General features: G+C 40.9%; 1 protein-coding gene across 2 annotated transcripts in view; it reads left to right on the plus strand.

Moving 5' to 3' along the window:
• sdk1a (sidekick cell adhesion molecule 1a) overlaps nucleotides 1-27,390 on the plus strand; it is a 769,571-nt gene that overhangs the window by 474,400 nt on the left and 267,781 nt on the right. For both annotated transcript variants that reach the window (XM_073060649.1, XM_073060650.1), the window contains exons 7-9: nucleotides 17,235-17,425; nucleotides 17,921-18,004; nucleotides 21,981-22,175. In XM_073060649.1, the coding sequence (XP_072916750.1) occupies nucleotides 17,235-17,425; nucleotides 17,921-18,004; nucleotides 21,981-22,175 (470 nt within the window). The remainder of the gene's footprint in view (nucleotides 1-17,234; nucleotides 17,426-17,920; nucleotides 18,005-21,980; nucleotides 22,176-27,390) is intronic.

Genomic DNA, 27,390 nt, shown 5'->3' on the forward strand with positions numbered 1-27,390 from the left:
ATAATTTGGTCCTCCTGTGATTCCTCATTTTCCACACCAGATATTTGATATAAAATTGTTCTGCGATGCTTTTGACAACCTTTGCTGATGAAACAAACTATCTAAATCTTTACTATTAACAAAGGAAGTTCAAGAATTCATAATGGTTGTTGCCTCATTACTTAAACAGGCTTCCTTTTGTCCCACTTTAAATAGTGGATTCAGTGCCATTATCCTCATCTATATCAGGAGATGAAAAATTGGGTTGGATTTTCTATTTTACCTTGGAGCTTCATATGTGATGATGCCCCATGTGGTCACCCAGTTGGAAAGCAGAGAATGGAAGGACTTGGCTCATGGCATTCCTGACTATTTTAAATACTGCAGACTGAGCTGACCCTGTAGCACCCAAAATTGTCGTCACTCCAAAAAACACCAGTGTAGTGGCTGGTACAAGTGAGGTCATTCTTGAATGCATTGCAAATGCAAGGTTAGTAGAAAGCAAGCAAGGTCAAAGTTGGTGAGTGCTTAATTATTTAAGTTCTGTTTCGTGACAAGCTGCTTTGACACTTTTAACTATATTTTCTTCGTTCTTTCTATATATCTTCACATATAAGACAAGATAAAATTTATATTCATTTATTTGTGTGTGTGAATGAAAGTAGAAAATCCACCAGTTACAGGTTATGTTCTCAAAATCTCAGAAGGTATTTAAGCTCTTGGGAGAGAAGTAGCCTGTCTGCTTATATCTGTTGTTTCAGTCTTCTTCATATTTATGGGTAACCCTAGGTAATATCTAAGATAAGGACATGTTCAGCTCAGCTTTGTGGGCCGAAGGGCTTGTATTGTGCTGTAGGTTTTCTGTGTTTTTCTATGTTCCACATGTGAGACTTTTTTTATAAACTTTTTTTATTGAGTTTTCAAATAATTACAGAAATAAAAGAAAATATATGAAAAAAAATATTTATACCCTTCCCCCCTCCCCTTAATCCCCCCCCCCCAACACCCCTATAGAAAAAAGAAAGAAAGAAAAAAAAAGAGTGCCTGGATATCGGAAGATCCCCACATGCTCCATGGAGTTCGTAATAACTTTAGTATATATATTTCTTTCCCCAAATAACCAATTATTTCATCTTCGGAGCACCTATATATTTAATCCTGTCTTTTGTAAATAAGGGCGCCAAATTTTCAAAAATGTTTCATATTTATCTCTTAAATTATAAGTAATTTTTTCAAATGGAATACAGCTATAAATTTCCTTCTTCCAACGATATATACTTAAATATGTATCCGATTTCCAAGTAACTGCAATAGCCTTTTTGGCTACTGCCAGTGCAATTTTTATAAATTCTTTCTGATATTTATTCAATTTGGGTTTCGGTTTTATCCCTTCAATATCGCCTCATAAAAATAATATTGGATTATGTGGAAGTTGTGTTCCAATGAAACTCTTAAATTTATCCAAAAAGGTTGAATTTTAGAACAAGACCAAATAGAATGTAAAAATGTACCGATTTCTTGGTTACATCGGAAATACTGATCAGATAAATTTGGGTTTAATTTATTTATTTTCTGTGGTGTAATATATAATTGATGTAAAAAATTATATTGCACTAATCTTAACCGGACATTTATTGTATTTGTCATACTATCAAGACATAGTCTTGACCAATTTGTTTCTTCAATTTTAATATTCAAATCACTTTCCCATTTTTGTCTTGACTTATGGACTCCTTGTTTAATTGCCTGTTTTTGAATCAAGTTATACATACAAGAAATAAATTTTTTAATCTTTCCTTTTTGAATTAAAGTTTCTATTTCATTAGATTTCGACAATAACATTGTTTGACCTAATTTTTCTCTTAAATAAGCCCTTAGTTGGAAGTAACAAAAAAGAGTGTTGTTTGATACTTTATATTTATTCTTTAATTGATCAAATGACATTAATATACCTCCTTCAAAACAATCTCCTATATATCTAATCCCTTTTTGAAACCAATTATATAAAAGTTGATTATCCATTGTAAAAGGAATGTCTATTTTGAATTAAAGATCTCTTTGCTAATAAAGATTTCTTTGTCTCATCATCAACATTTATCTTATTCCATAAGTCAATCAAATGTTTTAATATAGGAGATTCTTTCTTTTCCCGTATCCATTTAGATTCCCATTTATATATAAAATCTTCTGGTGTATTTTCTCCTATTTTATCTAGTTCTATTCTAATCCATGCCCGTCTATCTTTCTCAAAAAAAGATGCAATAAATCTAAGTTGATTTGCTTTATAATAATTCTTGAAATTTGGAAGTTGTAACCCTCCTAGATCAAATTTCCATGTCAACTTTTCCAACGATATTCTTGACATCTTACCTTTCCAAAGAAACTTCCTCACGTATTTGTTTAACTCTTGAAAAAACTTCTGGGGTAGTTGTATTGGTAGTGATTGAAATAAGTATTGTAGTCTAGGGAATATATTCATTTTTATGGTATTTACTCTACCTACTAATGTTATTGGTAGTACCATCCATTTATCAAGATCTTCTTGAATTTTTTTCAATAATGGTAAATAATTTAATTTATATAAGTTCTTTATATCATTATCAACTCTTATACCTAAATATTTTATACAATTTGCCTGCCATTTAAATTGAGTTATTAATCGACATTGACTATAATCTCCTTTAGTAAGAGGCAAAATTTCACTTTTATCCCAATTTATTTTGTAACCTGATATTTTCCCATATTCTTCTAATCTATAGGATAATTTATGCAACGAGTGCAATGGATTTGTTAAATAAAGCAGAACATCATCAGCAAATAAGTTAATCTTGTATTCTTCCTGATTAACTCTGAAACCCTTAATATCTGGGTCCATTCTAATTAATTCAGCTAATGGTTCTATCGCCAACATGAATAAAGCAGGTGATAATGGACAACCTTGCCTAGTTGACCTTGTTAACTGAAATGGTGTTGAAATTTGACCATTTGTCACTACTTTAGCTTTGGGATTAGTATTTAAGGTTTTAATCCATTTTATAAAGGATACTCCTAATCCATATTTTTCCAATACCTTAAATAAAAAATCCCATTCCAATCTATCAAATGCTTTTTCTGCATCTAAAGCAACTGCCACACTCATTTCCTCCCTCTTTTGTGCCAGATGAATTATACTAAATAACCGAGTTACATTATCTGCCGATAGTCTATTTTTAATAAATCCTGTTTGATCCATATGTACTAATTTTGGTAAGTATTTAGATCATCTGTTAGATAAGATTTTTGCTATTATTTTATAATCAGTGTTTAATAAAGAAATAGGTCTATATGATGCTGGCTTTAAAAGATCTCTATCTTTTTTTGGCAATACTATTAAAATAGCTGTCGAAAAAGATTCTGGAAGTTTATGCGTTCTTTCCGCTTGATGTATTAACTCCATAAAAGGAGGAATTAATAAATCTTTAAACTTTTTATAAAATTCAGGCAGAAAACCATCTTCTCCTGGAGATGTATTACTTTGAAGTGATCCTAGAGCTTCTTCGACCTCTTTCAATGTAAAAGGCATATCTAATCCCTTCTGTTCTTCCATATTTAATTTTGGAAGAGTTATTTGTGATAAAAACCTTTCTATCTTGACATTATCATTTTGTGATTCTGATTTATACAACTCAGAATAAAAATTCTTAAAAGTTTCATTAATTTCTAAAGGTTTATAAGTAATTTTATTTACTCTTATTCAAATTGCATTTTTTGTTTTAGAAGTCTAGTCTGTTTTTAACTGCCATGCAAGGACCTTATGTGATCTTTCACCTAGTTCATAATATCTCTGTTTAGTTCTCATAATTGCTTTTTCTGTTCGATATGTCTGGAGTGTATTATATTGTAACTTCTTATTAATAAGTTGTCTTCGTTTTTCTTCTGTCATATTTCTTTGAGATTCTTTTTCTAATTTTGTAATCTCTTTTTCTAATTGATCTATTTCTATAATATATTCCTTCTTAATTTTAGAAGTATAACTTATTATCTGACCTCTCAAATATGCCTTCATTGCTTCCCACAATTTAAATTTATCATTAACTGAATGTGAATTTGTATCTAAAAAGAACTGAATCTGCTTTTTCATAAAATCACAAAAATCTTGACATTTTAGTAATATTGAATTAAATCTCCATCTATAAATTGATTCCTCTTTATCTATCATTATCATTGTCATTATCAAAGGAGAATGATCTGACAATATTCTCGCTTTATATTCCATATTTTTCACTCTATCTTGAATATTCGTTGATAATAGGAAAAAAATCTATCCTTGAATATGTTTTATGTCTATTTGAATAAAATGAATAATCTCTTTCTTTTGGATTAATCCTTCTCCATATATCAATCAAATTTAAGTCTTTCATCAATGATAGAGTTAATTTTACAACTTTTGATTTTGTGACAACCTTTGTTGATCTATCTAAAACTGGATCTAGACAAAAGTTAAAATCTCCACCTATTAATATTTTGTCATGTGCGTTAGCCAAATTCAAAAAGACCTCTTGTATAAATTTTACATCATTTTCATTTGGTGCATAAATATTCATAAGAGTCCATAGTTCTGAAAAAATTTGACAATGTATAATTACATATCTCCCCGCCGAATCAATTAATACATTTTGTATTTTAATTGGTAGATTTTTATTAACCAAAATTGCAACTCCTCTCGCCTTTGAATTAAATGAAGCTGCAATAACATTTCCAACCCAGTCTCTTTTTAATTTCTGATGTTCTATGTCTGTTAAATGTGTTTCTTGTAAAAAAGCTATATCTGTTTTCATTTTTTTAATGTATGTTAAAATTCTTTTTCTTTTTACCGGTCAATTAAGCCCATTAACATTAAAACTTTAAAAATTCAGTAAATTAGTAATTATTTTTAATTATGTTACTCCAATCTATAATAATACCTAATCTTTCAACTTTCGTGGTATCTTGGGAAATCTTTTTAAAATTCTCCATGTTGCTATGTGTGTCCCCACCGATCATCCAGGCAGAAAGATAGAAGAAAAATAGAGTATAAAGAAAAAAACAAAATACCCCCCCCCCCACTAATGTTGTGGAAAAAAAAGAACACAACATTACCCCCCTCTGTTGTACGGGTCATGGCGATCACCATGATTAGACACGTGAATCCCGCAGTAACCGATCCAAAGCTCCCCAGCCCCCCCGCAACATAAAAAAGTATATATATAAGAAGAAAAAAAATATTATTCTCAATTAGTATTTCTGAAATTTTACTTTTCTCCCCTGTATCATCATTAAATGTCCTTCACTTCCATTCACTGTCTCTATCTTCATCTTTAATCCATTACGCTTGGAAGTCTCTATGTGTAATTAGCAAATAAATGAAAGTTTTTGTGCGAACTCCTCCACTTCTCAATAATCAGTAAAAAATCTTCTTTTTCCCTCCTCCAAAAAAATTATCAGTGTTGCTGGGTGACGCATTATAAATTTATAACCCTTTTCCCATAAGACTTTTTTCGCTGGGTTAAATTCCTTTTTTCTCTTCAAAAGGTTATAACTTATATCAGGATAAAAAAAGAACTGCCTTCCCTGCTATCATCAATGGCCCATTTCTCTTTTTGGCACATTGGGCAGCCGCCTTCAGGATCTTTTCTTTATCTTAGTATCTTAAGCATTTTATCAAAATTGATCGTGGATTTTGATCAGCTTGAGGTCTTGACCTTAAGGCTCTATGAGCCCTTTCAATCTCAATTAGAGTTTCTCCTTCCATTTCCAATTTTTCAGGGATCCATTTTTGAAAAAAATTTATTGGATCTTCTCCTTCTATATCTTCTTTAAGTCCAACAATTTTAATATTGTTTCGTCTACCAAAATTTTCAAGCTTATCAATTTTTTCCATAAGTTGTTTTCTTCCTGATGTCCAGGCAGTAATATCATTTTCCATTTTATTCATTCTTTCAACCATGTCTTCCGTTGTAGTTTCCAAATCTATAATTCTCTTTTCCATTTTTTCCTGTCTTTTTGTCATTTTATCAAACATAATCTCCATATTTGTCATTTTTCTTTTGATTACTTTTAATGCGCCTAATTTACGCATTATTTGCATCAAAGTCTTTTCTATATTTCCAGAAAAACTTTTACCTCTATCTTCATCTGATTTTTCCAGAGAATCTGACTCTCCCTCAGATTCACTTTCACTTTCGGTTTCAGTCGTAACTGGGATTTGTAGTTCTGGTTGCTCTCGTTTGCGCATGCTCCTTCCTTCACGTTTGCGCAGTTCTCGTTGGTCTTTTTCTTTAGAAATGGTCGATGTTGCCGCAGTTTCCTGTTCTGTATTGCCGGAGGTGAAATGTACCTGAGCCCGCGGTTCTTTGGCAGAAGTGGGCCTTGATTCTGTTCCAACTTGCGTTGTCTTCACGGTAGTAGTTTTCTTCATCTTCTGTTTGTGAGGCATAACTTGAAACAATCTGGAGTAGTTTATAAGTAACTTTTAGAAAGTATTGACTAACTTTTCTTCACTTAAACATTAATTTATTGATTTTTTACGGGAGAGCTGGGTTCCAGTGTCTCGATCCTACGTCATCACGTGACGTCCCCCCACATGTGAGACTATTATTCACAATTTATACTTGCAGATGATGCCAGATTAGTTGGGGTGGGTACGAAATTCATATATTCAACACTGGGGGAAAACTGCAGCAAGTCGGAGAAAGTTGAAGGGCTATATATTAATCTTTGAATTGATCTCCTTTCTCACTATCCTGAAAATTGCTTTTAAGGATATGTGGCTTTTGGGTAGTCACGGGCCTGTTCTGTCTCTTCCCACACCTCACACTGATTCTAATTATTGCTTTGGTTCTATGTTAAACCATATTTCTCTCATACTTCTCCTCAAGCCGTTTCTCACACCCTTCTCTTCTCATTCCTTGAGACATTGGTATATTATTTCCTCCATGAGCATCTTGGTACAGTTAATGTTTTTAACCTTTGATGCGTTAACAACCAAATGACATTCATTATTGCTGGTCAACATGTGAATCCTGGTGTCCACTGTCCGGCCTACCACAGGAGCTCACCCCTGTGAATGAGGATCCAGAGCCTCGCAGAGAGGCCAGTACCTGTCATTTCCTTGTAATCAACTCTTCCATCATTTTTGGCATTATCTGTTCGGGCGCCAATGAATCTTGGTGACGTGCAGAAATTGTTCCTCTCATTTGTCTGACGGCTCAGAGACTGAACTCATAGAACGCACCACTCAAGGCCAAGATTTCTGGAATATGTTTTTTTAAATATAAATCAGAAAGAAACAATAAATTAAATGCTGCAAGTGCAATAACTTGCAACTACAAAGAAAAGTATAGTGTGCATTTACATTGACTACAATCCCTGATTACTGACTCAAATCTAATTGCATTCTGGTTCTCTTTATCAGACAGTCCCTTAGGATTAAGATTGACGTGTCCTGGTCCTATAGGTTCTCAGGTGGCTAAGGTGGGAATCACTTGATATTCCCCAGATGCGAAGGAGGGGGCTGATAGAGTGGGCAGTGGGCAATTTGTGAGATGGCGTCCACTTTTGGCCATTTATGCATGTCTCATTATCTTCAAATGGTGTGTGCATCTTAATCAATATGGATAATGTTTTTCCCCTCAATGCATTACCAGGCCTTTATTATGGACAGCCAACATATGACGACTCTGCCATCAGGGTATGGACTTGAGGTTTTCAGCACCACCCTAAATGTTACATTACTGTGCAAAAGTCTGAAGTGTATATGTATGTGTATATATATTATATACACTAGTGTGCCTAAGATTTTTGCACAGTCCTGCAGTAATTTTTTGTATTGATCTGTACTGCTGCTGCGAAAAAGAAAAACAAATTTCATGACATGTGAGTGATGATTTACAAACTTGCTGTCCGCTCCAGGTTGACAAATATAGTACTGTGCCAAGGTCTTGGGCACCGTAGCCATATATACAGTATGTGCCTCAGACTTTTGCACAGTACTGTACATCACCCTCTGAATGGTCATGTGCCAGGGATTCTGAAGGGACATTTGGACTTTTGTAGTTTTTCAAGGTGGCATTGAGTCTCTTCATCTGTCTGCCTAATAATCATTTTATGTAATAGAGCTCAGAACGGAATTCTGGTCTTGGGAATTTAAGAATGTGACCTGCCCAGTGGAGTCAAGTAGAACTCGATGATGGGGATGTTAGGCTGGGAAAGGACAGTGGTATTACTTTGCTTTTTCCTTCAGGAGATTCTGGAGCTTTGAGGTGCCTATGGTAGACTGTCCAGCTCTCAAACACATAGAAGAAGGCAGGAATACTGCCCAGTATTTTTGTGTTGAGTCTGCGGACCTGACTTTCATTTGTCCAAACAGCACACTGGCACCTTGATGGTGGTAATAAAATTTCCTCATTGATATCTACCCTCGCTTGAGGTAACTCTTGGAGTATGAGAAATGGTCGGTCCACGTTTTCAAGGGTCTCACTGCAAACTTTTATCATCAGTGCACCAGGTTTGGAGAAGCTTTGTTCTTGGGGATGCTGAGTACAAGACCTAGCCCTTTGAATACTTAATTGCACAGGTCAATAATGGCTTGGAGTTCAACCTTGCTGTGTGCAAAAAAATGTCATTTACATACTATAGTAAGGCTTCTGTGACTGAAGTGACTTTGTTTCTGGAGTAATGATCATGGGCTGAAAAGCTTTCCGTTAGCTCTGATGATCAGCTGAACTCTCATAGGAGCTTTCTTGGAGTTGAGGTGCAATAAGAAAGTTAGAAAAACATGTTGAGGCAATCATGCAGCCTTTTTGACACTGATCTTTGTTAAGATTGGCTCTCCTTTGGACCCATTGTGGGATTCTTGTATGCCATCATGATGGAGATGAATTTCTGTGGGTGGTCACGTGAGGAGGATGGTACACAATCTTTCCTGCTTGATGGAGTTAAAGACTTTCACAAAGTTTAGAAAGGCAATGTGTACAAGTAATCTGCTTAAATATGTACTCAGTTCATGTCTGTAATGTTATTTTCATACTTAAAAGACAATAAAGTTCTGCTCTGTTCAAGAATTTGGTGGTGAAACTCTGTTGGTTTCATAATGCATGCTGGTGCACTGAACCGAGTCAATTTCTGACATATTTCTAGTTAGTTCATAACACATTTTGCAGTACTTCAGTAATGATGTTCTAGAGTGACGTTTAACTGTGCATTATGGTGTAACATTTTCTATCTTCTTCCTTGTCATTTATTGTTTTCGAGATATATGTGGTAATCCTAACATTATTGTTGGTGGCAGTAAATAATGGTTATCATTGAACTATGTAATTCATATCACATGTTCTAAATTGCAATGAAAGGTCTGTTTTGTTTTAACATTCTGATATTCCGAGTTGACTGATGGAGCACAAGTGATTCTGACTATTGTGAAAATAAGTGATTTAATCAAGTAAATTGCTACATTTGCCCTCGTAATTATAAATTATACTTTCACTACATTTGCTCATTCAAGCCTTGAAACCATTGCACAATATGAAACATAATTTTTGAATATAATTACTGCATGCGCATTTTATCTTCTAAAAGAGTTCTTGAATTCTCAGATACTGTATCTGCAGTACTTCCATCAAGGCTGTCTTGGATGTCCTTTCATTATTTCTATCATAAGTCTCTATGATATCTGGAATGATAATGCTAGTTTGAAGCCAAGTATTAATGGATCATTACACAAGAGATCTCTGTAGACTGAATACTGCATTAAGCTGAAGAATGCAAATGATTAGATGATATATTAAACTCGGGAACTGCAGCCAGTCGGTTGGTACAGTGCTCTTATTGTCTAACTGCTGTTCAAATAAGTGATAACAAATGATTGCAAATACAAAATCCCATAATGTGATTTCTCATATCCAGCAAGCTATCTAGCAAATGCCAAGGTTAGCTTAGTTGAATTATGATGCGCATTCCTTAGTAATTTCTTGTGGTTATAATTAAAACATAGGTCCTCCTGTAATATTGCCAGCCTCATACCAGTACCCAAAGGTGAGACAGAAATTGGGACATCCACTTGTAGAATGAAACTTTGCCTGGTAGCGTGGAACACTGAGATGCACTCTCTGAGTGGTGCTTTAACAAGTAGGTGCCTTTCAGGATTGTTTAATGTCATTTCCAGTACACAAGTGTAAAAGGGAACAAAATAATTGCCACTCTGGATCTGATGCAGCACAAAAAATTAAGATAAAGAGCACAATAATAAAACTGCATTAAATATAACTGCATTAGAAAGCTAGGCACATGAGTGTCTTACATAAGATGACTCTGACAGGAAATGATAAAGTAATGATGGTAGTGGGGGAGGGAAGGTTTGTAGGTGGAGTGTTGAGTAGCCTTACTACTTGTGGGAAAGTAGCTATTTTTGATTCTGATGGCCCTGCTATGGAGGTATGTAGCCTCCTCCCTAAATGGAGTGGGTCAAACAGTCCATGAGCAGGGTAGGTGAGATCCTTCGTGATACTGCTGGCCTTTTTCCAGCACCTCTCTGTATAAATGTGCTTGCCAGCAGATAGGCTAGTGCCAGTGATGTGTTCAAGTCAAGTCAAGTCACTTTTATTGTCATTTCGACCATAACTGCTGGTACAGTAATGTGGCGACCCACTTTCTGCGCAGGCGAACCGGCTCACAAATAGCCCTCGCGCAGGGAGAGACTTTGGTAATGCACCTCTGATGTCATTTCCACACGGAGAGGGCGAGCGCTAGGGATTAAATGCCAGCGCTGCGAAGTTTGAATAAACTAGTCTCGAAACGATTTACCGACTGCGTGTCGTTGTCTCTAGCTCTGTATGTAGTACATCGCTACATTGGTGACCCCGATGGTCCAAATGGGATTTGGACCAAAGATGACCGACTCTTCATCTGTTCACGCAGTTTCGCTAAAACTGCCGACTTTTTGGACGCTGCGACCACGCGTGTGGTTTAGCCAAGCAGAAGCCCAGTTCCAGATTCGGCAGATATCCTCTGATTCCACGCGTTACTATCACGTGGTGAGCGCCCTTGACCAGGAGACGGCCGCCCAGGTTGAGGGTTTCATACAGTCACCCCCGGAAGAAGGCAAATACGAAGCATTCAAAGGGCTGCTCATTGGGACCCTTGGCCTCTCACGGCGTGAGGATGCCCGCCTGCTTCACCTGGACAGTTTGGGAGACAGACTGCTGTCAGCATTGATGAATGAGATGCTGACCCTGGCTGACGGACACAAGCCCTGCCTCATGTTTGAGCAGGCGTTCCTAGAGCAACTGCCCGAGGACATACATCTGCTGCTGGCCGACGCAGATTTCAGCGACCCCCGGAAGGTGGCAGCCTGGGCAGACGTGCTGTGGAAAACCAAGAGGGAGAGCGTGGCGTCCATCGGTCAGATTACCAGGCCACGCGCCCAACAGCAGACCAGACCAGGCCCGGCAGGGGGGCGCACACAACACAGAGGCAGGAGTGAGGAGGACAGTGAACAGTGGTGTTTCTACCACCAGCGATGGGGCACAAAAGCCTGCCGTTGTCGCCCGTCCTGCAAGGGCCAGGGCCAGGGCCAGCTGCCGCTAATGACTATGGCGGCTGGCCACCAGGACAGCCTCTTGTACGTCTGGGACAAACAGTCGGGACGCCGCTTCTTGGTCGACACCGGAGTGGAGATCAGCGTCTTGCCCCCGACAGGGTACGACACCCGCAACAGGAAGCCAGGACCCACCCTGAGGGCCGCAAACGGTAGCACGATATGGACCTACGGCACCCGCACAGTGCAGCTGCAGTTCGGCGACAGCCGGTTCACGTGGGACTTCACACTGGCCGCGGTGGCCCAACCACTCCTGGAGGCGGACTTCTTGCAAGCTCACAGCCTGCTGGTCGACTTGCAAAGGAAAAGACTGGTACATGCCAAGACTTTCCAGACGTTCTCCCTGGGTGAAGCCAAGTTGCCGGCCCCACACCTGGACTCCATCATGCTGTCGGACAACGAATTGACCAGAATCCTGGCGGACTTTCCATCGATTCTGGCACCGCAGTTCACGGCAGCCATGGCCAGACACGGGGTACAGCACCACATTCTGACCCAGGGACCACCCCTCCACGCCCGTGCACGAAGGCTCCCCCGGAAAAGCTCCGCCTGGCGAAGGAGGAGTTCAAGAGGATGGAGGAATTGGGGATTGTACGGAGGTCCGACAGCCCATGGGCCTCCCCCCTGCACATGGTGCCCAAAGCAGCCAGGGGTTGGAGACCATGCGGCGACTATCGCAGACTGAACGAGGCTGCAACTCCAGACCGCTACCCCGTGCCGCACATACAGAACTTTGCAGCAAACCTGCACAGGGCAAGAGTCTTTTCCAAAGTAGACCTCATCCAGGGATACCATCAAATCCCGGTGCACCCTGAAGACATCCCCAAAACAGCACTCATCACCCCGTTCGGCCTGTTCGAGTTTCTCCGAATACCGTTTGGCCTGAAGAATGCCGCACAGACATTCCAGTGGCTAATGGATGCGGTGCGACGCGACCTGGACTTTGCGTTCATCTATTTGGATGACATCCTTATAGCCAGCAGTAGTCGTCAGGAGCATCTGTCCCACCTCCGCCAGCTCTACTCCCGCCTGTGTGATTTCGGCCTCACGATCAACCCGGCCAAATGTCAGTTCGGTCTCGATACCATCGACTTCCTGGGCCACAGGATTACCAAAGACGGGGCAACACCTCTGCCCACCAAGGTAGACGCGATCCGCCACTTTGCCCGGCCCAACATGGTCAAAGGCCTGCAGGAGTTCATTGGTATGGTGAACTTCTACCACCGTTTCCTCCCCTCAGCAGCCTGTATCATGTGCCCTTGTACACCCTGATGTCGGGTAAAGGCAAGGACTTTACTTGGGACGAGGAGGCCGCGGCCACTTTCGTTAAAGCCACAGAAGCCTTGGCAGATGCCGCGATGCTGGTGCACCCCAGAACGGACGTTCCGACCGCCCTCACGGTGGACGCATCCGACACAGCAGTCGGTGGGGTGCTGGAGCAGCTCATCGAGGGGCGCTGGCAACCCCTGGCATTCTTCAGCAAGCACCTACGACCATCCGAACTCAAGTACAGTGCTTTCGACCGGGAGCTGTTGGCACTATACCTGGCGATCCGGCATTTCAGGTACTTCTTAGAAGGCAGGCCATTCACCGCGTTCACGGACCACAAACCATTGACCTTCGCATTCACGAAGGTGTCCGATCCCTGGTCGGCACGCCAGCAGTGACATCTGTCCTACATCTCCGAGTACACGACGGACATCCAGCATGTCTCGGGAAAGGACAACGTCGTGGCGGACGCACTCTCCAGATCAGCTATCCAGGCCCTGTCCCTGGGGGTGGACTATGCAACACTGGCGGAGGCGCAGCAGGCAGACGACGAGATGCCCAGCTACAGGACCGCAGTCTCAGGTTTGCAGCTGCAGGACTTTCTCATAGGCCCAGGTGAGAGGACCCTCCTGTGCGACATGGCTACCGGCCAACCTCGCCCCATCGTCCCTGCAGCCTGGAGGAGGTGAGTTTTTGACTCCATACATGGTTTGGCGCACCCATCTATCAGGACAACCGTCCGGTTAGCTCCAGCAGGTTCGCGTGGCACGGACTTCGCAAGCAGGTCAGTGAATGGGCCAGAACGTGCGCGCAGTGCCAAACAGCCAAGGTGCAGCGGCACACTAAAGCCCCACCGCAGCAGTTCAAACCCACCCACCGGAGGTTCGACCACATTCATGTGGATATTGTGGGCCCCCTACCAGTGTCCCGAGGAGCGCGGTACCTCCTAACTATGGTGAACCGGTTCACGAGGAGGCCAGAGGCGGTCCTGCTCACCGACACATCTGCCGATTCCTGCGCCCGAGCACTGATTGCAACCTGGGTAGCACACTTCGGGGTACTGGCCCACATTACCTCCGACAGAGGCGCCCAGTTCACCTCCAGCCTGTGGTCAGCTGTGGCCAGCCTGTTGGGAACGCAGCTACACCACACTACTGCCTACCACCCACAGTCGAACGGACTAGTGGAACGCTTCCACCGTCACTTGAAGTCGGCTCTCATGGCCCGCCTGAAAGGACCTAACTGGATGGACGAGCTTCCCTGGGTCCTGCTTGGAATTCGCACAGCGCCCAAGGAGGATCTGCACGCCTCGTCAGCCGAGTTGTGTACGGCACACCCCTGGCCATCCCAGGAGTGTTCATACCAGCCCCAAAGGGGCAAGAGGAAGAACCCACAGCAGTCCTGGACAGACTACATGAAAGGCTCGGCAACCTGGCTCCCGTATCGACTTCACAGCGCAGACTGAACCCGACCTGCGTACCCAAAGACCTGCAGAACTGTAAGGTTGTGTTTGTATGAAGGGGTGGACACTGGGCACCACTACAGCAGCCGTACGAGGGGCCGTTCGAGTTGATCAACAACAACGGGTCCACGTACGTTCAGGACATTGGGGGGAGAGAGGAGGTTTTCACGGTGGACCGACTCAAACCAGCCCATGTGGACTTGGCGCAGCCGGTTGAGGTTCAGGCACCGCGGCGCAGAGGCAGATCTCCCAAACAGAGGCTTATCCAGACTGTGGACATTGGGGGGGTGTATCGCCGGTTCTGGGGGGTGGTTATGTGGCGACCCACTTTCTGCGCAGGCGAACCGGCTCACAAATAGCCAGCGCGCAGGGAGAGACTTTGGTAATGCACCTCTGATGTCATTTCCGCCTGGAGAGGGCGGGCACTAGGGATTAAATGCCAGCGCCGCGAAGTTTGAATAAACTAGTCTCGAAACAACTTACCGACTGCGTGTTGTTGTCTCTAGCTCTGTATGTAGTACATCGCTACAGTACATAGTAATAATGAGACAACGCTTTTCAGGACCGTGGTGTTACATGACACAGTACAGGCAGTCCCCGGGTTACGTACAAGTTCCGTTCCTGAGTCCATCTTTAAGTCGGATTTGTACGGAAGTCGGAACAAGTACATCCGGTATTATTTAGTGTCAGTTAATCAAACATTTGTCTTAGTGTATAGTATATATTTTACCTTTCTATGCATATAAAACACTTAAGAAACGTATGTATTCCAATAATTAAACCACTGCGTTGCTTAGTAATAATTGTAGCTTTCATCGGGGCAGAGCCTTTCACATGCTCCATTATTCTCACTTTATCCGTTATCCTTTAAAATTGTTACGATCGTTGATTGACTGTAGCCTAACGTTTTTCCAACAACCGATGGCGTTTCACCTCTTTCCAAACGCTTTATTATTTCCACTTTATTTTCAATCGCGATCGCTTCCTGTCAATGGAACAGAAACACTGCGGACGGTGGCTCCCGAGGTCCGCTGGGTCCTAAGGACCACCGCATTGAGACAGGCTAAATGGGACAAGTGGGGGCTGTGCTGGGTTTGGGTATTTGATCATCCACAATATTCCGCGTGGGAATTTAAACTGGAGGTGGCAGTGTTTTTTTTTACGAGGTTGAGTTGCGAGTTCGACATCAACCCAGCACGGATGGTACGAGAGTCACTGGATCGACATCAACCCGGCACAGGAATGGTCTGTCACTGGATTGAACTCGGGAAACTCCGTTCTGATCTCACTGCGCTACCAGCCGACCGGAACGGGGGGGGGGGGGTCAGGGTGAATCTTACTAAGAAAAATTTAAGCCAAATACAAAATCAAACACTCAAGACAGTGTCAACAGCAACAACTTAAAATGGAGGACGGCGTTCTCCTTCCTCAGTTTGTAAGTACGAGTTGTCCGTAAGTCGGACATTCGTAACTTGGAGACTACCTGTACGAAAACTAGACTGAACTACACAAAAAAACAACACAGAGATAGTTGAAGGCCTATAGCAGAATAACAGTATAACAGAGATTCCTTGTTAGGAAGAAATAGGACACATCCTGTGCCCATGCACCAGCACTTCTGTTAGACATATTTGCATTCCCCTGTGAAGGTCCTGAGATCTGGCATTGGTAGGGAATTAACTCAGGTTGAAGATCTTCCATATAGCAGATGATGTTGCTAGCTAAGACTCTAACTACTGCAAGTTTTCTATCTCTGGTTTAAGCCTAATGCGTATTAGCCATCCCATTAAAAAACAGGAGGAAGATGGCTACTGCCAGAAAGACAAAGAGATCTTTCTATTATTTAATTCAGTCAGTTTTATTGTCCTTAATTTTTAAGAGTGAGAATGTTGTTCTCCCTCCTGAAGCTGGGGAGAGTCCTCATCAACTAACAAAACATTTTTGTGAGTGCCGCTGAGACAGACTCCGTACTTGACTATGCTGCATGGGTTCTATGCTGATAAGCTGGATACAGCCTCACAGAGCAACACCAATATTAGCTACTTATAAAATATAGACTTGATTCTTTCAATCCATTTTCTATATTAATTTTATTTTCTCTTAAGACATTAATCTTTGGATGAAAATGACCTACTTTGGTTGAATTGCCCAAGTTTTGTTGGGATTGTACTTGTACTCCATTACTGAGATATTTTTCCTCAGTTTTAGGTTCAAAGTAATGTTGTTCTGTCAGGTTCTGGAAGTGCAGGTTGGAGGAGACATCTGTGACTTTAATGAGCAATAAACTAGTGAAGTGTGTTCTTCAACTCCAGGGGATTTGGGCATTGAGAAAGAACTGGGAAGGACTGAGAAGGAAGTGACTTGAAAAGGATCAAGTCAAGAAGTGAAAGAGAAAGAAAGAGGGAAAATTATTAAAAGGAAGAGGCAGAAGCAAAGTTTCAGAAAGAAAATCAGCTCTTGAAATGCTTACGTGCAGTTTGAAATCACCCAATTAAGTTGTTCCTCTTTTGGATTTAAGAGGTTTAGGGACATTATAGGATCATAAATCTAATCATAAAATGGATGCTTATTAAGTTCCAGTCCTAATTTTCCACACTATTTAATTAGTGATTAATTTGTAAATGCAGCAGTTTAGTAAAATTCATAGTGTACTGGAGAGCTGAATTTTGTTAGAGTACGAAAAGAGTACAAATCATCCATTAACTTGTGATTTGCAATTCAAGGCTATCTTTATTTGCCTACGAGATGCTGGACAACATGCATGTTAAATTGTGGTTGAGCGCCATTAAACTCTCCATTATTCTTGGCAACCAAGTCTGATCTAATTCATTTACAGCTCACTTCCTCACGTCAATTTAGTAAAATTGACTGGTCATTGAATGTTAATGTATGAATTAATGTCCTTTCCAACAGGCCTTTGGATAGACTGAATATTACCTGGAAACAAAATGGTGTGATACTGAAAAGTGGGATCAATGTTTTTGGAAGACGTTTGATGATCTTGAATCCAACCTCAACCAGCGCTGGAAAGTATGAGTGTGAGGCCACCTTGCAGAGCAGCAGTGTTCCACCTGTCCGTGCTTATGCCTATGTGTCCATTATAGGTAATAACTCTGAGTTTAATCCTCTGCTGTTGAAAGGGGGATAATTATTCACAGCATTAACACTTTATTGATAACATTGAGTTTATAATGTTGACTGATGAGAACTAAAGCCAAGACTTTAAAAACAGGGTTCTTCCAAAGCAAATGAAAAATTTTGTTTCCTGGTGCACCAGTCCAGTTAAAATCTTTTAAAGATGTGAAACCAGCAAAGATAATTGTAAAAGTAATTATTTTCCTGTATTTTGGGATGAGTTTGGAAGGTTTCCTTTGAGTACCAGTTCTTATATAGTCTTAAGTTAGATCAGTGTTGGAGTTGTTGAAGGGTACCCAGTGCCCCATATCCTAGAGAGCTCCTTTGAAGTTATTTTTGACTTGTGGATTATAACAAGGGACCATATCTAGGGAATATTATAAATATACTGAATTTTAAAATTTGAAATATACTTGGATGTAGTTTTTGTTTATTTATTTAATATCATCATTTTTCTTCTGCAGAACCACCATATTTTACTGAAGAGCCCAACAGATGGATTCAGGGTGAAGTAGATAAAACTGTTGATATCCCATGTCGGGCTATGGGTGAGTGTGAATGAAAGACTAAAATGTCCCACCCGTTTTTGTAATTGATTATTTCTGCAAATGGTTTAGAGGGGAAGAGTATTGGTCAGGGTGTATTTGATATCCAAGAAAGCTTTCGCAAATATATTGGTTTTTATATGCCTTTAAAGTTGAGTCCCATTGCCTGTCAGTTGTAGTCATGTTGGAGCCCTGGAATTAGCGGTTAGAACTGGTCAAAAAATGGGCCATGAGAGATTTGCCATATGCTTACCAAAGTCGTGATCTTCCAGTCAAGGGGTTTGGCATGAAACACACTCTCTTCTGAATAATTAAAGCAAATTTCTGTTTATTTGAAATAAAATATTCCTTTTTAAACATTATATTGAACTGTAAAAGAGCACTTACATTACTCAAAATTACGATATGGATACTCACTGAGAGTTTGGATTTATTTTTCTTCATTAGTTAGTTAGATTAGAGGTTATGAAAATACAGGAAATGTCTTTTCTCTGTTTGTGTATCTCTACTATTTACTCCGATGCTGTGTGTTACTGAAATTTGAAATAATTGCAGATGCTGGAAATGTGTAATAAAAACAGAAAGCCTTAGAAATATTTGGAGGTATAGTGATCAGTTAGGATAATGAAATTAAAACATAATCTTACCAAATGGTGGAAACAGCCTGAGGGGCTATGTCATTTACTCAGGCTATTTCGAAGGTTCTTACTTTAATTATGTTTAGAAGAAGGCAGTCAAATCAATAGTGTTGATCATTAATGGATCTTTCTTTTAGGAAAATGATTCTTGTATCTGGATTTCAAAACAAGTGCTTTCATCAAATTTTTATTGAATAATTCTTTAAATTAGATGGCAAAAGAAAGGCTTGCATTGATAAAACAATGTTCATTATTACAGGTATTCCTGAAGAAATAATAGGAAATGCAGCAGTCGAATTTGCTTTGTTCACTTAATGGGGGCAATACTGGCAGGACTGGCACCTGCAATAGATTTCAAAATTGGTCGCTAGCTAGGCTGTTTCAGGGATAATTAGGAACTATGTTGAGTGTGGTAACACATAACCAAACTTGGTGATGCCAATAGAGCAATTCCTTTAATAAGAATCCAGTAATTTTCCAGTGAATGTTGAGACACTAACTTACTTTTCCCAAATGTTATGTGCATTTATATTTTCAAATTACTTGAATTTAAAAGCTTTAGTTGCTCAGGAAGGAATTGAACCTACCGTATGTCTGAGCTTAGCAATTGAAACATCTGTAAGTTAGTGCAGTGAATTAACCACCATGCTGCTTTACCCAATTACACACAGTGTATTCACACAAACAGCAAATATAATAACCAGCTAATCAGTTTTACTGATGTTGGCTGAAGTTTAAATATTGGCTATGCATCAAGAATAATTGTCCAGCTTCTCTGAGCCATAATATTTAATGTTCTTCTGCGAAGACAAGTGTGCCCTTCAGTTAACATCACATCTGAAATGCAATGCCTCTATTGTGGTAACTTTCTTTCAGCACTGTACTGGAATGCCAATCTGTATTTTTAGTACACAATCCTTTGTAGTGAGACTGGAATGTTAAACCTTGCAAATATGTTTTTAAAAAAAGTACGAATGCCTGTCTGGAATTGTAGAAATAATTTAATTGAAAATAATTTGTCATTCAGACTTCAGATCCTAAAGAGTCCTGTCTAATATTTGTCATGGTGTAAATGTCATCACTTGCCATGGTCCATTGATCCACATGTGATGTGGGCTTTAATCCTAGTCAAAACGCTCTCTGTGACGGTGCAGCCGTTAATACTGCTGCCTCACATTTCCAGTGACCCCAGTTCGACCCTGACCCCCGGGTCCTGTTTGTGGCGTGTATGGCTATTTCTCTTGGAACGGGGTGCTCTAGTTTTCCGAAGGCGCGTGTGCACCTTGAGTTAGTTTGAGACGCGCAAAGGTATGGATTAATTGGCTGCTTTAAATTGTGTAGGTAGGTGGCAAATAAAACAAAGTTTATGGACGTGAGGAAATAAGTATAGGGGGGATGAGAGGCAGTGGGACTGCTGGGCTTGCTCAGTGGATAGCAGGTGCGCGTTGATTTCATGTAACACACAAAATGCTGGAGGAGCTCAGCTGGCCAGGCAGCATCCGTGATAAAAAGTACAGTTGACTTTTCAGGCCGAACCCCTTCGGCAGCACTGGAGAAAAAAAAACTGAGGAGTAGATTTTAAAATGGGGGAGGGGAGAGAGAACCACCAGGTGATAGGTGAGACCTGGAGGGGGAGGGATGAAGTGAAGAGCTGGGAAGTTGATCGGTGAAAGAGACAGAAGGCCATGGAAGAAAGAAAAAGGGTGAGGGGGCATCAGAGTGAGGTGAGAGATGGAAAAGGGGATGGGAAATGGAGAAGAGGGTTGGGTTTGGGGGGCATTACCAGAAGTTTGAGATATTGACGTTCATGCCATCAGGTTGGAGGCTCCCCAAATGGAGGTGTTGTTCCTCCAACCTTCCACCACCTCCACTGGGATCCCCATCACCAAGCACATATTCTTCACCACCCCCCCAACCACCCCTCTTTCTGTAGGTATCACTCACTATGCAACTCCCTTGTCAATTCATCCCTCCCCACTGATCTCCCTCCTGGCACTTATCCTTGCAAGCAGAACAAGTGCTACACCTGCCCCTACCCCTCACTACCATCAGGGCCGTAACCAGTCCTTGCAGGTGAGGCAACACTTCACCTGTGCATCTCTCGGGGTCACTTACTGTGTTCGGTGCAGTCGGTGTGGTACCCTGTACATCAGAGAGACCTGACTCAGATAGGGAGACCACTTGGCCGAGCATCTACAATCCAACCACCAGAACAAGCAGGATCTCCCAGTGGCCTCCCATTTTACTTACACTTCCCATTCTCATTCTGATATGTCCAGCCATGGCCACCTCCACTATTGTGATGAGGCCACACAAGGTTGGAGGAGCAACACCTTATGTTCCATTTGGGTAGCCCCAACCTGAACACCGATTTCTCAAACTTCTGGTAATGCCCCCCCACCTCCTCTCCTTCACCATTTCCCATCCCCTTTTCCCTCTCTCACCTTATCTCGTGGCCCATCCACCGCCTCCTTCTGGTGCTCCTCCCCCTCTTCTTTCTTCCACGGCCTTCTGTCTCTTCCTCCAATCAACTTCCCAGCTTTTTACCTCATTCTTCCCCCGCCAGGTTTCACGTATCACCTAGTAAACACAAAGTACACTGCAGATGCTGTGGTCAAATCAACACGTACAAACCAGCTGGAGGAACTCAGCAGGTCGGGCAGCATCCGTGGAAACGACGAAGGGTCTCAGCCCGAAACGTTGACTGCTCATTTCTATGGATGCTGCCCGACGTGCTGAGTTCCTCCAGCTGGTTTGTACGTGTTGATCTGACCTATCACCTAGTGGTTCTGTCTCCCCTCCCCCACCTTTTAAACCTACTCCTCAGCTTTTCTCATCCAGTCCCGCTGAAGGGTTTTGGCCCGAAACATCAACTGTGCTTTTTTCCATGGATGCTGCCTGGCCTGCTGAGTTCCTCCAGCATTTTGTGTGTATTGCCCGGATTTCCAGCATCTGCAGATTTTGATTTCAAGAAGGAGCTAGATAGGTATCTTGTGGATAGGGGAATCAAGGGATATGGGGACAAGGCAGGAACCGGGTATTGATACTAGATGATCAGCCATGATCTCAAAATGGCGGTGCAGGCTCGAAGGGCCGAGTGGTCTACTTCTGCACCTATTGTCTACTGTCTATTGTCTATTTTCTCTTGTTTGTCTTTTCAGGTTATAATTAGTAAGTTCCCACAAGACATTTGTCTATGTAGTTATGATGATTGAAAAATACCAATATTTTTCATTACAGTTTATTGTTATTTAAAAACTTGAAATATTGTCGTGGGTCTATTGCTTCATGCTTCAAAGACATCACTTGCATTGTGTGGTTTAACTTTTCATTATGCACAGGTATTCCTTTACCCAGTCTTGAGTGGTACAAAGATTCAGTTCCAGTAGTCACGTTAAACAACAGCAGATACAAGGAGATGGTAAGCGGGACCTTGCGGATCCAGAGGCTGGTCCCTGAAGATTCTGGAATATTCCAGTGCTTTGCACGGAATGAAGCAGGAGATATTCAAATACCTTCCTATCTCACCGTTACCAGTAAGTATCCGTCTGTTTTTTTATATAGGAAATCAGGCTTGCCACCAAACATTTGAACTAAAGAAAAGTTAGAGCAGTCGAACAGGTCTAACAGCAATGTAATAATGAAGTTAACACATCATTATTTCATTTGCTGAGGCATGCAAATTATTTGCTTCCTACCATCTCATTAGCAGTTCTTGCTGAGGCATGGCACTAACCTCCTGTTCCATCACAGCTGCATTGTAATCCAATGTCCAAAATTAATAGTTTCAATTTCTTCCTGGAATGCTATAAACAAACAGCTATTCCATTTATTTGAGGCTAAGCATACATTTATAAAAGTATGTGTTAACTTGTTTATCAAAGAAACTGAATTACACAATGAACTCTCAGGAGATAAATGTGTTAACTCCTTAAATACCTCTTGCATGTGTGGGCATAAAAACAGTTGATCCTGTTTGGTGGGATTAGTTCCAGGAATGTTTACATGCTTAAATCTGTAGTTTAAACAGGCTTAAGTGCTTTTATTCTGAAACACTCAAAAACTCTTGCTATTAACAGATGTGACTTTTTCTGATTGTACTTCATTAGTACCAGTTTATTTTGCAGTTTCTTCAATAATAAGGATTTGTTGCAGACTGCTTTCCTTTTTATATGAGTTCTTTGCTCAATTTATCTCCAGTTCCAGAAATGAAGCTTACCAAATATTTAAAGGCCTAGATAGAATGGACAGGGACAAAATGTTCTCAGTTACTGGGGGAGTCGGGGAACAGAGGGCAGAGCCTCAGAATAGAACGATAACTCTTTAGAATAGAGATTAAGGGGAATTCCTTTAGCCAATTGAAAAGCCTCGAGAATTACATTAAGGTTGAAATTGTTGGCTTGAGCAGCTTAATTTCACCAGTGGTTCCAAGATTAAAAGAACATATCAAGATGCAGTAGACATGAAGAGGAGAGGGTAGTACAGACTTGATAAGGTGAAGGCACAGATAAAGAACTGGGTGTTAGCTGACTTTACAGCACTGAGAGGAATAGAACAACATGGAGCAGTTGTGAGAAAAGACTTCAAAGAATAAGGCTTAGTGACTGAAAGATCATCCTCAGATAATGACGCAGAAGGAATCCTGCAAATCCATAGTCAGGGGAGCTGGAACACGTGGCTAGTCACGAGCAGTCCAAGTGCGAGGTTGTGGGAAGACATAAATGTGGGGATTTTAAAATCGATTTGTTGGGAAACGGATAGGCATCAGGACATGGCAATGATTTTTGTGCGTGAGGAAGGTTAGATGCCCAGGTTCTGAATTAATTGAAGTTTGAAAGGCTGACAAAGCAATGTTCATAAGTGCTTGTCGATTAAGAAATTATAGATTAAGGGATCAGTGGAATTGCAGGAACACACTGCTCTGAAGAAAGAATGAAATTTGCCAATGAATTGTTTATTGGTTAAAAGAAACTCAGATCAGAACAAGATTTAATATCACCAACATGGGTTGTGAAATCTGCTAACTTCATGGCAGCAGTGTAATGAAGGATATGATAAATAAATATGGAGAGAAAAAAGCTGAGTTACATTAAGTATATATGTGTCTATTAAATAGTTGAGTTAAATAGGTCGTGTAAAATAACAGAAATAACAAAAGTAGTGAGGTAGTGTTCATGAGTTCAATGTCCATTTAGAAATCGATGGTAGAGGGAAAGAAGCTTTTCCTGAATCGCCGAGTGTGTGCCTTCAGGCTTCTGTACCACCTTCCCATCAGTAACATGTGAAGAGGGCATGTCCTGGGTAGTGGGGATCCTTAATGATGGATGTTGACTTCCTAAGGCACGGCTCCTTGAAGATGTCTAAGATACTACCATCATAAAGCTGACTAATTTTACAAGTTTCTGCAGCTTATTTTGATCTTGTGCAGTAGCCACCCACTCCACCCCATACCAGTCGGTGATGCACCCAGTCAGAATGTTCTCCATGGTACATTTGTAAAAGATCTCAAGTGTTTTAGTTGACAAACCAAATCTCATCAAACTCCGAATGAAATATAGCCATTATCTTTCCTTCTGCATCAATATGTTGTGTCCAAGTTAGGTCTTCGGAGATATTGACACCCTGGAACTTGAAATTGTTAATTCTTTCCATTTCTGATCCCTCTGGGGGTTGGCTTGTGTTCTCTTGTCTTACATTTCCTGAAGTCCACAATCATCTCTTTGTTTTTATTGATGTTGAGTGCAAGGTTGTTGCTGTGACATCACTCAACTAACTGGTATATTGAATTTTGAATTGAATTGAATTTTGGTTTATTGTCATTTAGAAACCACAACTGCAATGCAGTTAAAAGATGTAACAACGTTCCTCCAGAATGATATCACAAAAGCACACAACAAAACAGACTACACCAGAAAATCCACATAACGTTTGGCAATCCCCAAATCCAGAGTCCGGAGAGGATGCTGCGTATTAATATCACGCTACCATCTTAGCGTGTTTCCCTGGAAAGGAGCTCCAAAGCCACCAGACAAAATAAGACTACCCAGACATATCTTGCTCCTGTACACCTCCTTATCGCCATCTGAGATTCTGCCAACAAAGGTTGCATCAACAGCAAATTTATAGATGCTGTTTGAGCTATGCCTAGCTACACAGTCATGGGTGTGGAGAGAGTAGAGCAGTAGGCTAAGCACATATCTCTGTGAAGTGCCAGTATTAATTGTCAGCGAAGTGGAGATGTTACTTCCAATCAGCAGAGATTGTGGTCTTCCAGTATCACGGTGGATCAGATATGTTCACCTAATCAACTTAGGCATGTATGGGCATGAGAAGATCGATATGGCCAGATCCAGTGTCAAAAAAAGGGGCTGGAAATGCCAAAAAATTGGCTTTTATTTTGTTTTATATTAACTGAATAAAAGTTGGCTTGTACTAGAATATTTGCTGGAGATCTCATAAGACATGACATTTTAACACTAACTAAAGTGCATGTTTGAGCATATGGGGTGATTAATTAGGATAAATAGGATCTGGAACAATAGAGAAGAAATCCAGAAGAGTAGAACAGGTTCCAAAAAAGATCAAAGGCGGTATGAAGGACAAGGAAAGGAAGAGTATAGGAAGTCTCAGTTTCATAAGCTATCAGTGGCATTGACAAAGACAACTGTGAGGTTGTGAGCAAATTGAAATAAGATGCTCAGTGAATTCCTAGAAAGGTGAATATGAAGCTGAGTATTCAGAGCACACTCAACAATAAAGTAAAACTGAGCACAAAGAGATATTGGTCCGAGAAATCAAATGTAGCCAGTTTTAATGATGGACAATAGTTTTTGAAAGAAGTGAGGACAGACAGATTCAGATTTGTTCATCACATGTACATCGAAACAGAGAGTGAAATGTGCTGTTTGTGTTAACAACCGATGATGTGCTGGGGGCAGCCCGTAAGTTCCACCACACGTTCCAGCATCAACGTAGCATGCACACAATGCTTCCAGTACAAAAGAACAGCAGCAAGTCAAGCCCCATGCTTCCCACCCAAGCACATTCACACCCCTCTAACCCAAGGACAGACCAGCCCCAGCAGACTTGTACAGGGACTCAGGCATTAGGCCTTCAACTTCTGCAGAGATTCATAGCCTCTGGCTCTGTCTATCGGGCCTTGACTTCCGCACATAAGATAGACCTTTAGTTTTTGATCTTCAGTTGGTGACCCCAGGACTCTCAGGTAATGATGAATGAGAACCCCAAGACCTAGTCCTCAAACTCCAATCTCACCAATTTGTTTACCTAGGGGGTCACTGGCCCTCATTCCACATGCTCACAGGGATCACCAATCCTGGAACCTGCCAATATCTCACTGGCTCTGGGGGTGGGGTCTCCAGCCCTGTGCTTCACTGGTCTGCCAGCCCAACGTCCGACCGTGGATATCCTGTGTCTGCCTTGCAGGCCTTCGAACACGGAGCAGAGGCTTAAACTCTGGCCTAATCTCTAATTCCCCCACATCCCAGTCCCTATACCTCTACCTGATACACAGCCAGACTATGTAACAGTTTCTCCCCCCAAGCTATCAGACTCCTCAATACCTGAAGTCTGGACTGACACCTTGCCCTATTGTCCTGTTTATTATTTATTGTAATGCCTGCACTGTTTTTGTGTACTTTATGTAGTCCAGTGTAGGTCTGTAGTCTAGTGTAGCTTTCTTTGTGTTGTTTTTTTTACGTAGTTCTGTCTAGTTTTTGTACTGTGTCATGTAACACCATGGTCCTGAAAAACATTGTCTCATTTTTACTATGTACTGTACCAGCAGTTATGGTCGAAATGATAATAAAAGTGACTTGACTTGACTTGAACTGCTCTCTCTGTCCCCAAAACCATTACAACAAACCTAAAAAAAACAACCAAGTCTGAGCCACAGCTCTCAATGGAGACTGCAGCTTGGCGCCATCTTGAACTGATAAGTAGATGGTGAACAGTATTGAGAAGAGGAATGTGACAGTGAAGAACTGGTGTGAAATGGTGCTAACACAACAACTTGTAGACTTCTTGAGACCTGTTAGTTTGATGAGATGGTATTGGTGACGGCGATGGTGTTAAATTCTGATTTTGGTTGTATTGTTTCTTTACTCAAAAGATCAACTGTATAAAATCTAAAGTGAAAAATAAAACCTCTGCAAATTAGTAGCTTTATTGTGCAGTACAGCAAAAACACAAACATACAGTACGTATGCACTTTGGAATTTCTTACTGTGATACAATAAACTAGCTTGGTAAAGAAGAGTGAGTATAAATCGTGATTTCCCCACAACTTCAAGGAAATAAGTGTCAATAAGAATAGAAAATATGGAAATACTTGGCAGATAAGATAGGCAGTGTCTGAGAGCTTGGAAAAGGAATTAGCATTTTAGATTATTAAACTTTCAAATTAATGCTCAGTAACCTGAAACATTAACTCTCCCCATCTCTCCACAGCTGTTCCCCTGAACTGACTGGTATTTCCAATATTTGCTATTTGTATTTCAGATTTCCAGTAGCAGCAGCTTTTTTTTTGTTTTGCTCTAAAGAAAATAATTTTCTCTCTAAGTCATATTAACTGAGAGAGGTCAGTTTATTTTTATTCGGCTTTCCTTTATTCTGAATTCTTCAATATCTTTATAGGCGATATTTGCCATCTTAAGTTTCTTCATCTCTGAAAGATAATTATTTTAACGATATACTATATTTTTATTGAGTTGATGTTTAAAGCAGGCAATA

This window comes from Hemitrygon akajei, chromosome 11, assembly GCF_048418815.1.
Source record: "Hemitrygon akajei chromosome 11, sHemAka1.3, whole genome shotgun sequence".
Lineage (NCBI taxonomy): Eukaryota > Metazoa > Chordata > Chondrichthyes > Myliobatiformes > Dasyatidae > Hemitrygon > Hemitrygon akajei.